Source organism: Choloepus didactylus, chromosome 4 (genome assembly GCF_015220235.1).
Source record: "Choloepus didactylus isolate mChoDid1 chromosome 4, mChoDid1.pri, whole genome shotgun sequence".
Lineage (NCBI taxonomy): Eukaryota > Metazoa > Chordata > Mammalia > Pilosa > Megalonychidae > Choloepus > Choloepus didactylus.
Window position 1 is genome coordinate 108034739 of NC_051310.1, and position 16006 is coordinate 108050744.

General features: G+C 36.5%; 1 protein-coding gene across 5 annotated transcripts in view; it reads left to right on the top strand.

Moving 5' to 3' along the window:
* Window positions 1-16006, top strand: part of UACA (uveal autoantigen with coiled-coil domains and ankyrin repeats) — a 154293-nt gene that overhangs the window by 119245 nt on the left and 19042 nt on the right. For all 5 annotated transcript variants that reach the window (XM_037833538.1, XM_037833536.1, XM_037833535.1 and 2 more), the window contains exons 14-17: window positions 2878-2914; window positions 5359-5411; window positions 7143-9881; window positions 11620-11772. In XM_037833538.1, the coding sequence (XP_037689466.1) occupies window positions 2878-2914; window positions 5359-5411; window positions 7143-9881; window positions 11620-11772 (2982 nt within the window). The remainder of the gene's footprint in view (window positions 1-2877; window positions 2915-5358; window positions 5412-7142; window positions 9882-11619; window positions 11773-16006) is intronic.

Consider the following 16006-nt stretch of genomic DNA (forward strand, 5'->3'; position numbering starts at 1 on the left):
AGGTATTTCCCTTATGTTTATAGAAATAATATGGGAAAATATGGATCTTTTGGAAGGAGGCTAATTTTATATTATAGATGCATTTGTTTTCATTTTAGTAATTAAGGAAAGTATTTAAGGAAAGGTAAGAAACCTAAATTAAATTTTTTGAACTCTTCTGTGCCTACTGCTTGCTCCATACCCCAATCACATATGATCCCATTTAGTGGCTATTGCAAACTTTAATATTAAATATTGCATAGAACAAAGAGATTAACTAAGTTTATAGATATTTTTCCTTACCCTTGAGGCACTAAGGATTAGTGGCATTGGCATTAATTCAGTTATTGAACTTTAGACTATTTTTATAGTAGTAAAATAAAGGAGAGATTTTTTAAATTTTTTCTGTTTTTTCATTTTTTTATTAGAGAAATGGTTGGTTTACAGAAAAATCATGCATAAAATACAAGATTCTTATATACCACATTATTGTTAACACCTTGCTTTGGTGTGGTACATTTATTACTATTGAAGAAAGCACATTTTTATAATTGTACTATTAATTATAGTCCATGGTTTAACTTAGAGGTCATTGGTTGTGTAGTGCAGTTTCATGGATGTTTCATGGATTGTTTTTAAATTTATTTTTTCTATTACCGTATATACAACCTAACATTTCTCCTTTTAAACACATTCAGATACATATTTCAGTGCTGTTAATTACATTCACAATGTTGTGCTACCATTACCAAAACATTACTATCCTTTCAAATAGGAAGTCTGTACGTTTTAAGCCTTGATTTCCTATTCCCTATCTCTATCCCACCCCCTGGGTAATCTTTATTCTAGATTCTGACTCTGTGAATTTTGCTTATTCTAATTTCATGTCAGTGAGATCATACAGTATTTGTCCTTCTGTGTCCGGCTTATTTCACTCAACGGGATGTCAAGATTCATCCGTGTTGTTGCATGTATCAGAACTTCATTCCTTCATTACTTTTTATGGCTGAATTGTATGTTTATACCATATTTTGTTTATCCATTCATTGGTTGATGGACACTTGGGTTGCTTCCATCTTTTGGCAATTGTCAGTAATGCTACTGTGAACATCAGTATACAAATATCCATTTGAGTCCCTGATTTCGGTTCTTTTGGATATATACCCAGTACTGGGATTGCCAGGTAATATGGTAATTCTTTACTTAACTTTCTGAGGAGCTGCCAAACTGTCTTCCACGGTGGCTGCACCATTTTACATTGCTGGCAGCAATGAATGAGTGTTCCCATTTCTCCACATCCTCTCCAACACTTGTGATTTTCTGTTTTTTTCGTAGTAGCCATTCTAGAGGGTGTCAAATGGTATCTCACTGTGGTTTTGATTTGCATTTCCCCAATGGCTAATGATGTTGAGCATCTTTTCATGTGCATGTTGGCCATTTGTGTTTCTTCTTAAGAGATGTCTGTTTGAGTCTTTTGCCCATTTTTAAATTGGTTTGATAACAACTTGACTTCAGTAGCATACACTATGCTTTTCCCTCCATTCTTCCACTTTTGTTTGTTCTTGTTACCATTTATATCTTTGTACATTGTATGTCAAAAACCATAGATTTATCATCACTTTTTATGCATTTGCACTTTAGCCCCTGTAGGAAGTAAGAAGTGGAGTCATATACCAATAAATATACAGTGTAATAGTACTAGTATTTATAATTACCCAAATGATTACCTTTACCCTGGAGGTCTTTATTTCTTATGCCACTGAGCCACTGTCTAGTGTCCTTTCCTTTCAGTCTAAAGAACTCCCTTTAGCATTGCTGTGGGGCAGATCTAGTGGTGATGAACTCCCTCAGCTTTTGTTTATTTGAGAATGTCTTAATCTCTCCCTCATTTTTGAAAGAAGTCTTGCCAGATAGAAAATTCTTGGTTTGCAGTTGTTTTCCTTTGGCACTTTAAGTATTTCAACCCACTTCTTTCTAGCCTCCATGGTTTCTGATGAGAAATTAGCACTCAGGCTAATTGGAACTCCCTTGTACATAGCACATTGCTTTTCTCTTGCTGCTTTCAGAACACTCTCCTTGTCCTTTGTATTTGACAGTGTGATCAAATATATGACAGGATGTATTTTTCTTCATGTTTATCCTGTTAGGTGTTCTCTGGGTTCCATAAATCAGAATTTGATACATAGCTGTTAGTACTAACACAAATACACAAACATAAACAAACACAGTTGCATATCCCTGCTCTCATAATATTTTAATTTATATCTTAGATTCTTTGTGTTTGGCTTACTTAGGCAAAGGAGCAATCCAAATACATTATGGTTCATAGTGTTTGAAGTTTCTCTATTTTTCTCCCTTTCCTAACTGATACATTAATGCATTTGTTACTAACCCGTGTATAGGTCTTTATATCAGTTTCATTTTCTGTCTCCTTTGGTTTCAAACACAATATGTATTCTAGAAATTCTGAAAGATGGGGTTACACTAATATTTCATAGTCATTGAGGTAGGGTCCCTGATCCCAGTGATGGTAAAGTAAAATGAGTACTTGATGAGAATGTGGTGTTTCCTTCTTAGAGGTAATACATTGTGAGATTTAAAACAAAAGCAACAAACACTATGTATTGGAAGTTTTTTTAGTTCATTTGGTGCTCACTTTTTTCTTTTGAGCAATAAAATGTTTTCCTTGAAATACCTGGCTGCTTTTATTAGAATACTTGGTGAAGTAGTTTATTCCCAACTGTCTTTTCATGAGTGGGTTTGGGTGTAATAGGAGAAACAAAAAATGTCAAATATGTGCTTTTATTGATCGGGTTATTCAGAGGGAAGATAGATACAAATTTAGGAAAATGAACCAGCATTCACCTAAAATGTTTTAATTTATACTTCTGATTTCAGAGTGATCATTTAGGATCAGGAAGTCATTTCAGTAACCGTAAGTATAAAAGTACAGATTATCATTACAGTTTATCCAATTCAAGCAAAGAAGAATGTTTATGCCTGTTTTTTTTAAAAAAATTTTTTATTCAGGTTTCTTTAGATATATTCATATACCATATAGTCATCCATGGTGTACAATCAACTGTTCACAGCACCATCACAGAGTTGTGCATTCATCACCACAATCAATTTTTGAACATTTTCATTACTCCAAAAAGAATGAAAATAAGAATAAAATAAAAGTAAAAAAAGAACACCCAAATCATTCCATCTCCCCCATCCCACCCTATTTTTCATTTAGTTTTTGTCCCCATTTTTCTACTCATCCATCCATACGCTGGATAACGGGAATGTGAGCCTCAAGGTTTTCACAAACATAAGCTTCATAGTTATACAGTTGTCTTCAAGAATAAAGGCTACTGGGTTGCAGTTTGACAGTTTCAGGTATTTCCTTGTAGCTAGTCCAATACACTAAAACCTAAAAAGGGATAGCTATATAGTGCACAAGAATGCCCTCCCGAGTGACCTCTCGACTCCATTTGAGATCTCTCAGCCACTGAAACTTTATTTTGTTTCATTTTGCTTCCCCCTTTTGGTCAAGAAGATTTTCTCAATCCCACAATACCGGGTCTAGGCTCATCCCCAGGAGTCCTGTCCTATATTGCCAGGGAGATCCACATTCCACGTAGTGGGGAGGGCAATGAGTTCACTTGTCGCATGGGCTTAGAGAGAGAGGGTCACATTTGAGCAACAAGGAGGTACTCTGGGGGAGACTCTTAAGCACAATTATAAGTAGGCTTAGCCCCTCTTCTGCAGCAACAAGCTTCATAAGGACAAGCCCAAAGATTGAGGGCTTGGCCTACTAAATTGTGAGCCCTCAATGTTTGCGAGAATATCAGTAATAACCCAGGTGGGGAAGTCCAACATTTCTGCATTTTTCCTATGTTCCTCAGGGGTGCTCTGCAAATATGTTTTTATTCTCTGCCCAGATTACTTTGGTATGTATCGGTATTTCACACTAACCTATACAAACCTACCGGATCTCACTTCCTATTCAAAGTTCTGTGTAATTATGGTGTTTGAATAAACTGACCATACAAGTTAAATTATTTAGTGTGCTCCAGAAAATATATATCCTGAACCAAATAAACATCTCTTCCCTTGATCTCACACAGAAGTTGAAGTTTTAAAACACAGTCAATATCGTCCTTTACCCTTTGGCCTGATTTGCCTTAGTCCTAACCACATCTGCTTCATTCATATCTCTAATTGAAGTGTGGACTCTTTTTCAGCTTTTTAAACAGTTGCTATATCTGGTAATACTGACATTCATAGCTGCCAAGCTCTAGCTCTGAGTTTCAGGTGTCACACAGGTACCCAACGTTTGAGACTAACCAGGTTATCCACAAAGAGCTCAGCCTCTCAAAATTTGGAGATAGCCATTACAACTCAGGAACAGACGTGACTGCTGTAAGAGCTTACGATTGAGGGACTGTTACAGTAAACATTCCCCTGATAAGCTGTGCTCTAAGATTCAATTCTTAGAGTTTACACATTGTAGTTAGTCATGTTGGTGAGGCATTATAGTTTTTGTCTTTTCGTTTCTGTATTCCTATTTACTTTGTCTAGCTATATTTGATATTTCTGTTGCTAAACTTCATCCACTACTTGTGGGTTTTCTGCCACAGATGGAACTAAGAACAGGTAGCCTCTTTTTATGTAGCTCCTAACATGAAATTTGGTAATCATTGAGGCTCTGTTTTTCCTTAGCCACCTATGTTTTTAAGTTGTATAGTCTATGAATGACCACATTTGCCTTGTTGATTAGTAGACGTTTATCTTTTGATATTTGGGGCTTTTTATGGAAAGAAACATGAATATAGGTTTCTGATTTGAGGAAGGCTTTGGATACAGTGTCAATGCAGTTAAGCACTTTAAAATTAAATGCTCCATAGGCAATTAATTATTATTAATTAGTGTACTTCTGCATAATTAATCTTTACTCTTGTTTATTCTCCATCTTTTAATCCATTTCTCTAGACAATCTATTGTTTTTGTTTCCCACTGAATATTAAATTATCCTCTTTCAAAGTGAAGCAGTAACATTTCCTGTAAATTGCAAAGAATATCATTTTTATTTTGACTGTTTGTAAAATACATAGTATATAGTAATCATGTCACATATTTAGTCTAATAGTCTTACATATTTCCAAAAATCAACATACTGTCTACTGTGCAGTAGAGTGTAGGAACTTCCTTTATATATGTATAAATGATATAGAAAAATAAGGATATTTTAGAACAATGACAGTTTTATATTATAACACATATACCTCTTTTGTTTGAATAATAAAGGAGAGATGATAAAGCCAAATTAATATTTAGGCTGCTTTGGTTTGGATTTTTAAGTTAAGATGTCATTTATTTGGACTTATTTAGGAAAAGAAGATATGCTTCTTAAACAAGGTCAAATGTACATGACAGACTCACAGGTAATATTATTTTTGGATTTTAAAAAATACTTGTGCTTTCATATAAAGAGAAAAAACAGCATTGTATATGTATCAAGTGTATATACACCCAGTAAGGTCTTCACTATCAAAGAAAAATTGGTCTTGCTTTACTGAGTTTATAAAAGCAGATGTTGCTGTTTCTGGTGCCCTCTAGAGTATTTTTGATGACAGTGGCTTAAATCAGAGATTTGAATTGTGATTTCCTTTTCTTTGATAGTAAGCCTCTACTCTTTACAGCACTCAATTCATTCTTGATATTTGCCCATATAAAGGGAAATGCAGGCATGAATCATTCAAAAGTAATTTGTTTTTGCCTTGAAATATTTTTTTCCTTGCATTTAAATATATATTCTATGTTTTGTAAATTCATCTCAAAATAAAGAAGGCTTCCTTTTTTATTGTCTGACTTTCTTACCCATTTATCTGCTCTTCACCTTTGCTTTCCAGTGGTCACAAGATTTACATTTCTAGGGTCTTCTATGAACTGGAGAACTGCTATTTAGATTTCTAAGGGCTTTTTCACATACCCCTTTCTGTAGGCAAAGTGAATTATCCTAGAAGATATCTAAGATCTCCTCAAGTTGGGAAATTTTAAGGTTCTAAGTTGAGAGAATGGACATCAACTGAACAGTTTTAAAGTGGATTAGATACATATTTGATTGTAATGAAACAAGTATGGAAGTTGCAAAGCCATATAAGTAATCTGTTGATGAATTATAGTAGTCTTAGTCTAAAGTAATTGGTAAATTAAAAGATAATTTAGAAGCAGACTGAGACTGGGAAATGCTTCCATATTATAAATTTTTTTCCTGTCTTTATCCAGGGAAGGCATTTCAGATTTAACTGAACAACAGTAAAACATACCTATTAAAATAATGGGATATACTCTTAGTATTGGTAAAAAGTTTACTATAATAGGCTGTATGGGGAAAAATAAAAAATAGTTTACTTTAGTCTTTTATGATTGTATGTTCTGATATTTTTGAACTGTTTCACTGAGAAGTTTAATTTTACTTCTTTTCTTGTCAAGACTTAATAGATAGAGGAAATAAGATACCAATCAGATTGTACTAAATTTCAATTCATCTTCCTACTTGGGAGTTAAAACTTGTTTCTTTTTTGGTGAATTGACTAACATTCTCTTGACAACTTTCATACCAGCTGTGTTTTTTAGGTGGGATTTTTATAATTTAAAGAACATTACATTGGAGTTAACATGAAGGTACTCATAAGTCACAGGTTTTATTGATTTGCAGATTTAAAATTTTAGGAGTTCTGATGTCTTTCTTCTACACTTGAAGTCTTAGAACATCATATGCCGTGAAAGAGAGAAATAGTAAATGTGTTTTGATAAAGTTCATTTTCCTATGTGGGTAGAAGTTATGAATGGGGAAAGAAAGAGAAAATACTGCCCAGAGGCAACAAATATTTTCCTTTTTTGTTCTGTCAGAAATAGTCTGTTAAGAACTCTCAAAATATCACTGCTTAAGAACATATGAAGGTAGTCATACCAAGAAGTGTTTTTTTTACCTCAAAAAATCAGTACTATATTTTCCAAGAAACTTTTTGCAAAACACTTTGACTACTGATGATATAGTGATGATATAGAAACTTTCTGTAAGTTTGGCAATTAAGTATATCATAAAGTGTTTTTAGGCTTTTGCAATTGATTTCTTCTTCTTTTTTTTTTTTTTTTTTTAACCTTTTCAGTGTATTTCCACAGGTATGCCAGCCCATATGCAAAGCAGATCTATGTTAAGACCACTAGAGCTATCTTTATCCAGTCCAACTTCATATTCTGAAAATGAAATTTTAAAGAAAGAGTTAGAAGCAATGAGAACTTTCTGTGATTCAGCAAAACAAGACAGACTCAAGCTCCAAAATGAACTGGCTCACAAAGTGGCAGAGTGCAAAGCTTTAGCATTAGAAAGTGAAAGAATCAAGGAGGATTCAGATGAACAGATAAAGCAATTAGAAGATGCATTAAAAGATGTGCAGAAGAGAATGTATGAGTCAGAAGGTAAAGTTAAACAAATGCAGACGCATTTTCTTGTTCTTAAAGAGCACCTAACAACTGAAGCAGCTACGGGGAATAACAGATTAACGGAGGAACTGAAGGATCAGTTGAAAGATATGAAAGCAAAGTATGAAGGGGCTTCAGCAGAAGTGGGAAAACTAAGAAACCAAATCAAACAAAATGAAATGTTATTAGAAGAGTTCAAGGGGAATGAAGGCAAGCTGATAGAAGAAAATAAGCGATTGCAGAAGGAATTTAGAACGTGTGAAATGGAGAGAGAGAAGAAAGGAAGCAAGGTCACAGAGATGGAAAGCCAGTTAAAAGAATTGGTAGCAAAGTTGGCCCTTTCCATTCCAACAGAAAAGTTTGAAAATATGAAGATCTTATTATCAAATGAAGTGAATGAGAAAACAAAAAAATTAGTAGAGATGGAAAGAGAATATGAAAAATCACTTAGTGAAATTAGACAGTTAAAGAGAGAACTTGAGACTCTTAAGGCCAAACTTGCTCAGCAAGTCAATCCAGAGGAACATGAACAGCTCAAGAGCAGATTAGAGCAAAAGTCAGGAGAGCTTGTGAAGAAGATCACTGATTTAACATCAAAAAATCAGACACTACAAAAGGAAATTGAAAAGGTTTATCTGGATAACAAACTTCTCAAGCAGCAAGTACATAATTTAACAATTGAAATGAAAAGTTATTACATTCCCTTAAAAGTAAGTGAAGAAATGAAAAAGTCGCATGATGTGATTGTTGATGACTTGAATAAAAAGCTTTTAGAGGTAACACAAAAATACACAGAGGAGAAGTTAGAAATGGAGAAATTGCTAATGGAAAATGACAGTTTAAGTAAGAATGTTAGCCGCCTGGAATCTGTGTTCGTACCTCCTGAGATACATGAAAAAGAGACAGTGACTTTGAAATCCAGTATTGTTGAATTGAAAAAACAGCTCTCTGAACTTAATAAAAAATGTGGTGAAGACCAAGAAAAAATACACACACTCATGTCTGAAAACACTAACTTGAAAAAAACTACAAGTAATCAGTATGTGCCCGTTAAAACCCATGAAGAGATAAAAACTGCATTGAGTAGCACATTAGATAAAACTAATAGAGAATTATTAGACTTGAAGAAAAAATTTGAAGATATAAATCAAGAATTTATAAGAGTAAAAGGTGAGAATGATACATTGAAAAGAAACCTGGAAAACACTCAGAACCAAATAAAAGCTGAGTATATCAGCCTAAAAGAACATGAGGAGAAGATGAGTACTTTAAATAGGAGCATGAAAAAGGTACAGGATAATTGCGCTGAAATATTGGCTAACTACAAAAAAGGCCAAGAAGAGATTGTGACATTGCATGCTGAAATTGAAGCCCAAAAGAAGGAACTTGACACAATACAAGAATGCATTAAGCTAAAATATGCTCCAATTATCAGTTTTGAAGAGTGTGAGAGAAAATTTAAAGCAACAGAGAAAGAACTAAAAGAACAGTTATCAGAACAAACACGAATGTATAGTGTCAGGGAAGAGGAGACCAAGAAATGCAGGCAAGAGAATGAAAAGTTAAAGAAGGAGGTTTTCTCCCTTCAGAAAGATTTAAAGGATAAAAATGTTCTCATTGAGAATTCTCATGAAATGGAAAGAACATTAAGCAGAAAAACAGAAGAGCTAAACAAAGAGTTAAAAGACTTATCACAGAAATACACAGAGGTAAAGAATGAGAAAGAGAAGCTAGTAGAAGAAAGTGCCAAACATGCTTCTGATATCCGTGCAGCACAAACTCTTCTGCAGAAACAGCATGTTCCATTGGAACAGGTCGAGGCTTTGAAAAAATCTCTTATTGGCACAATTGAGAATCTAAAGGAAGAATTGAAGAATAAGCAGCGGTGTTATGAGAAAGAGCAGCAGACAGTGACCAAACTGCATCAGATGCTGGAGAATCAAAAGAACTCTTCTGTGACCTTGGTAGAGCATTTACAGATTAAGGAAGCATTTGAGAAAGAAGTAGGAATCATTAAAGCCAGTTTAAGAGAAAAGGAAGAAGAAAGCCAAAATAAAACTGAGGAACTCTGCAAACTCCAATCTGAAGTTCAGCATACTAAACAAGCACTAAAAAAATTAGAGACTAGAGAGGTAGTTGATTTGTCTAAATATAAAGCAACAAAAAGTGATTTGGAGACACAGATTTCCAAATTAAATGAAAAACTGGCCAATCTGAATAGGAAGTATGAGGAAGTATGTCAGGAAGCTTTGCATGCCAAAAAGAAGGAACTGTCTACAAAAGATGGGAAGGAATTACTACATTTCAGCATTGAGCAAGAAATCAAGGATCAGAAAGAACGATGTGATAAGTCCTTAACAACAATCACAGAATTACAGAGAAGAATACAGGAATCTGCTAAACAAATTGAAGCAAAAGATAATAAGGTAGGCACAAAGTAGTCTATTTGTCTATGAACTGGAAAACCCCAAAACTGCCAGAGCAAAAGAATAAGACTCTTAGTATCCCACAGACAGATTTACAAAACTATCAACTAAGTGACCATTAAATGTCAGTTTGAAAAATTTCTGAATTTGAAAAAAGTCAAGTCACACAAAAATCAAAGGCATTTCCCTTCTGTTCTTTCAGCTGGTATGGCCATGAATTAAGGAAAAATGGGGAGACCCAAATTCCCTTTGACTCATAAATGAGTGGTCGAAAAAAACAATGAGTTTTAGGGCTCTGAAGAATGGGGATGGAGAGGAGGGGAAAAAAAGTGGTTTCTGTTCTGAAAGAAACCAAGGACACTGGAGAGCATCTCAGATTTGTTCTTAGGACTCACCCACACCAGTAAAACAAACCTAATCCCTTCCGCATTCTGTCCCCCATATTTTTCTACAGAAACCTGTATATTCTTTAGGACCCATTTCAAAACTTATCCTTCTTCCTAAAGCCTTCATCATCCAATCTAGCCTATTTAGTTTTAGTAAACTGCTGCTCTGCCAAAATGCATGTTTTTTGGGGGACTTTGCCATCCGTTTAAAACTTTTATGTTGCTGTGTTGAATTTGTGTGAGTAATCTTCCGAATCAGGTTTTAAGACCAGAGTTTATAACTTATCTTTCCTTATCTTTCATTCTCATGGTGTAATTTACAGTATAAGTACTAAACAATATTTTCAAAACTGGTAGTTGCATAAAGTGTGTACTATGAAGATGAAAAATCTGGGACATAGGGCTCAATTTTATTAAATAATTATTAAATGCCTTCTATATCCCAGGTAGTATACTCAATGCTAGGGGTACAGTGACAAGTGAAAGCAACAGAGCCCAGCCCTCCTCAGTGGAGAGGTCTAAGTACTGACCTTCAGGCATGTCTGCCACTATGACCCAGAGATTAAATGCCCTTAGCTTGTTTGGAAGGTGGTTATGGACATAATAATATATAATTATAGTAGCTAGTTATTAATACCTACTTAGAGCTGTTACCATTTATTCAGCATGTACCATGTACCATATAGTAGCTAGTTATTAATACCTACTTAGAGCTGTTACCATTCATTCAGCATGTACCATGTACCAGGCATTTGATTTTCTTAACTCTGAAAGATTTTTGCCCTTTCACTGATAAGGAAACTAAGGGTCAGAAAATAAAGGAAATGAGCCAAGCTTGTAAGTGTCTATCTTGTCTGACTTTAAAACTTGTGCTCTTTCCACTATTTTAAACAGCCTCGCTATTTTTTTTTTTTCTCTTTAAAACAGGGTAGTCTAAAATAATATACATTCTTAAAAGGAACAATGTGCATAAGTTAATTCTAGACTTACATGTGCTTTCAAACTTTTTTTGGAGGAAAATCAGCTTTACTTTCCTGGGTTCCAACCTGACCTGGAACATAGTTTATATACCTTCATTGATATTGACATATTTTCTAAAAATCAAGAAGACTGAGGTCATATTCAAGACTTGGGATATATATGATATTTATTCTTAATTTGATACTGCTTTTGTAAGAAATTTACTGAGAGGAGTTAAATTATATTTTGTATATACCATTGATAACAACCTTGGCAATATTCGTACCTCAGATTTTTGATATATAAAGATAAATTTTATGTCTCAAATAGTGAATGATTTCTGTACAAAGTAAATATGTTTTTCTCCCAACTTTTTTTCCTCTTTCTATAAGATAACTGAACTGCTTAATGATGTAGAAAGACTAAAACAGGCACTCAATGGCCTTTCACAACTCACCTACACAAGTGGGAGTCCTACCAAGAGACAGAGTCAACTGGTTGAAACTCTGCAGCACCAGGTGAAATCCCTGCAGCAGCAGCTGGCTGTAAGTAATCAAGACTAGAAGGACTTACTGCTAATTATGCCAGTTTGCCTTATTATTTTCTTTTCCATTTGTGAATGCTTATTTAGAAGTCAAATCGATTTGTGGCTCTATTCAGATCCAAGAATGTAATAGTTTTTGCTAAAAGTTACCTATACTAATGGTATAATAATATCATTTATTTGGTGCCTGCTATATGCCAGGCATTGTACTAAACATTTTACATACTTCATCTCTAAACTTTATGTCCATCACAGTCCCATAAGGAGGTTCTGTCTCCCCATTTAATAGTTGGTATGGGGTCATATAGCTGAGATTTAAACCTAGGACTGGCTGACTCCAAATCCAGTATTTCTCACTGTCGTACACTCTAAATTATTGATCTGTTAAAGTATAAGGGAAGTTTTTTGAATGTTTTATCCTAATGAATTATGATAGGCATTCCTATGGTTTTATCTCTTATATTCTGGGATGTGGTAGCAAAAGAAAGTCACTTCTGGGTTTAGAAGCTAAAGGATCATTTCCAAGCCCTGCCAGTTATTTATTTATTTGTTTGTAAAATCATATAACAAATTTTTATTGAGCACCTGATTAGGTATCAGACATAGTTTTAGAGATAGACAAAACTGAGGATACAGCAGGGAAAATAAACACGTAAATTCCCAGTCCAGGTGGAACTTACATTTTAATGGAAGGACAGACCTTTTACCACCCCTTCCTCTCTCCACACAAAAAAAGTCAAATAATGGCAACAAGCCCTGCCACTTAAAAGCTAGTGGTATCCAGTCTCAGTGGTGACACAGAAAGCTCCCACTTGGAGCTGAGCATTTGGCAGCAGTGTCTGACCCTGAACATGAGAGCAGGTGGACAGATTGGGGGGTTCTTCCCAGGGGCTGGATGGGGAACTGGAGCTGCTGTTGCACTGCCTGCATCCACCTCACAACCCAAAGCTAGAGGACCGGGCGTGTGCCGGGAACACCCTATGATGCTGCTACCCTCTGCCACTGCCTCTGCAGGGTGCATCAGAGACCACTGAGAGAAAGATCAGCTGAACAAGCCTTAGTCTGAATTGTACTGTTTCCTGCTTGTCAGTGTCTTTCCTCCCAAATGCATACCATTTCCACTTGATTTTATCATGCAGAAGAAGATGAAATGGACTCCATGACAGTTTCAGGCCTTCCTACATAAGCAAGCACATTTGATACATGGAGCTGTTTGGGGGAACTAAATCCTGAGAGAGGTGAAATCTAACAGACAGAAGAACAGATAGAAAAAAGAATGGAAAAAATGGAGCAAGGTCTCAGGATTTGAATGGCGACACAAAACACGCGAACATTTGTGTCGTGGATGTCCCAGAAGGAAAAGGGAAGGGAAAAGGGTCAGAGACAATATTTGAGGAAATAATGGCCAAAAATTTCCCAACTTTTCTGAAAGACGTAAGTATACATGTCCAAGAAGCACAACATACCCCAAACAGAAAAAATCATAATAGACCTACTTGGAGAAACATACTAATCAGAGTGTCAAATGCTAAAAATAAAGAGAATCCTGAAAGCTGCAAGACAAGGGGTTGATCGCATATACAGGAACTGTAATAAGATTGTTTGATTTCTTATCAGAAATCTTGAAGGTGAAAGGGCAATGATATGATGTATTTAAGGTACTGAAAGTGAGAAACTGTCAGCCCAAATCTTTTTTTCCGACAAAAACTATCCTTCAGAAATTAGGGATAGCTTAAAATATTCACAGAGAAACAGAAACTGAGAGAATTCATCAACAAGACACCTGCCCTACAAGACTTACTAAAGAGAGATTTGCAGGTTGAAAGGAAAAGACAGGAGAAGGTGGCTTGGAGTAGTGTGAAGAAATTAAGGGTAAAAAAAGACAGAAAAAAGGATATGATATTTAAAAACCAGAGGATAGAGATCTCCAGCAAGATGGTGGACTGGTGAGCTGTATGTTTTAGTTACTCCTCCAGGAAAGTAGGTAGAAAGCCAGGAACTGCGTGGACTGGACACCACAGAGCAATCTGACTTTGGACATACTTCATACAACACTCATGAAAACGTGGAACTGCTGAGATCAGCGAAATCTGTAAGTTTTTGTGGCCGGGGACCCGCACCCCTCCCTGCCAGGCTCAGTCCCGTGGGAGGAGGGGCTGTCAGCTCTGGGAAGGAGAAGGGAGAACTGCAGTGGCAGCCCTTATCGGAAACTCATTCTACTGATCCAAACTCCAACCATAGATAGACTGAGACCAGACACCAGAGAATCTGAGAGCAGCCAGCCCAGCAGAGAGGAGACAGGCATAGAAAAAAACAGCATGAAAAGCTCCAAAATAAAAGCGGAGGATTTTTGGAGTTCTGGTGAACATAGAAACGGGAAGGGCAAAGCTCAGGCCCTGAGGCTCATATGCAAATCCCGAAGAAAAGCTGATCTCTCTGCCCTGTGGACCTTTCCTTAATGGCCCTAATTGCTTTGTCTCTTAGCATTTCAATAACCCATTAGATCTCTGAGGAGGGCCCATTTTTTTTTTTTTTTTAAATCCTTTTTTCTTTTTCTAAAACAATTACTCTAAGAAGCCCAATACAGAAAGCTTCAAAGACTTGCAATTCGGGCAAGTCAAGACAAGAGCAGAACTAAGAGAGCTCTGAGACAAAAGGCAATAATCCAGTGGCTGAGAAATCTTACTAAACACCACAACTTCCCAAGAAAAGGGGGGTGTCCGCTCACAGCCATCATCCTGGTGGACAGGAAACACTCCTGCCCATCGCCAGCCCCATAGCCCAGAACTGCCCCAGACAACCCAGTGTGACGGAAGTGCTTCAAATAACAGGCACACACCACAAAACTGGGTGTGGACATTAGCCTCCCCTGCAACCTCACCTGATTTTCCCAGAGTTGGGAAGGTGGAGCAGTGTGAATTAACAAAGCCCCATTCAGCCATCATTTCAGCAGACTGGGAGCCTCCCTACACAGCCCAGGAGCCCAGAACCGCCCTGGGTGGACGCACTCACCTGTGACATAGCACAGTCATCGCTCAACAGAGGACCAGGGGGTGCACGGCTTGGAAGAGGGACCCACTCTCAAGTCTCAGGAGCCATATGCCAATACCAAAGACTTGTGGGTCAGTGGCAGAGACAAACTGTGGCAGGACTGAACTGAAGGATTAGACTATTTCAGCAGCTTTAAAACTCCAGGATCACCAGGGAGATTGATTGTTAGAGCCACCCCCTCTCCCTGACTGCCAAGAAACACGCCCCATATATAGGGTGGGCAACACCAACTACACATGCAAGCTTGGTACACCAATTAGATCCCACAAGACTCACTCCCCCACTCACCACAAAGGCAAAGCAGGGGAGAACTGGCTTGTGGAGAACAGGTGGCTCGTGGATGCCACCTGCTGGTTAGTTAGAGAAAGTGTACTCCACCAAGCTGTAGATCTGATAAATTAGAGATAAGGACTTCAATTGTTCTACAAATCCTAAAAGAACCCTAACAAGTTAAGCAAATGCCAAGAGGCCAAAAACAACAGAAAATTATAAAGCATATGAAAAAACCAGACGATATGGATAACCCAAGCCCAAGCACCCAAATCAAAACATCAGAAGAGACACAGCACCTAGAGCAGCTACTCAAAGAACTAAAGATGAACAATGAGACCATAGTACGGGATACAAAGGATATCAAGAAGACCCTAGAAGAGCATAAAGAAGACATTGCAAGACTAAATAAAAAAATAGATGATCTTATGGAAATTAAAGAAACTGTTGACCAAATTAAAAAGATTCTGGACACTCATAGTACAAGAGTAGAGGAAGTTGAACAATGAATCAGTGATCTGGAAGATGACAGAATGGAAAATGAAAGCATGAAAGAAAGAATGGGGAAAAAAATTGAAAAAATCAAAACAGACCTCAGGGATATATGATAGATAATATAAAACGTACGAATATAAGACTCATTGGTGTTCCAGAAGGGGAAGAAAAGGGTAAAGGTCTAGGAAGAGTATTCAAAGAAATTTTTGGGGAATACTTCCCAATCTTCTAAACAACATAAATACACAAATCATAAATGCTCAGCGAACACCAAATAGAATAAATCCAAATAAACCCACTCTGAGACATATACTGATCACACTGTCAAACACAGAAGAGAAGGAGCAAGTTCTGAAAGCAGCAAGAGAAAAGCAATTCACCAAATACAAAGGAAACAGCATAAGACTAAGTAGTGACTA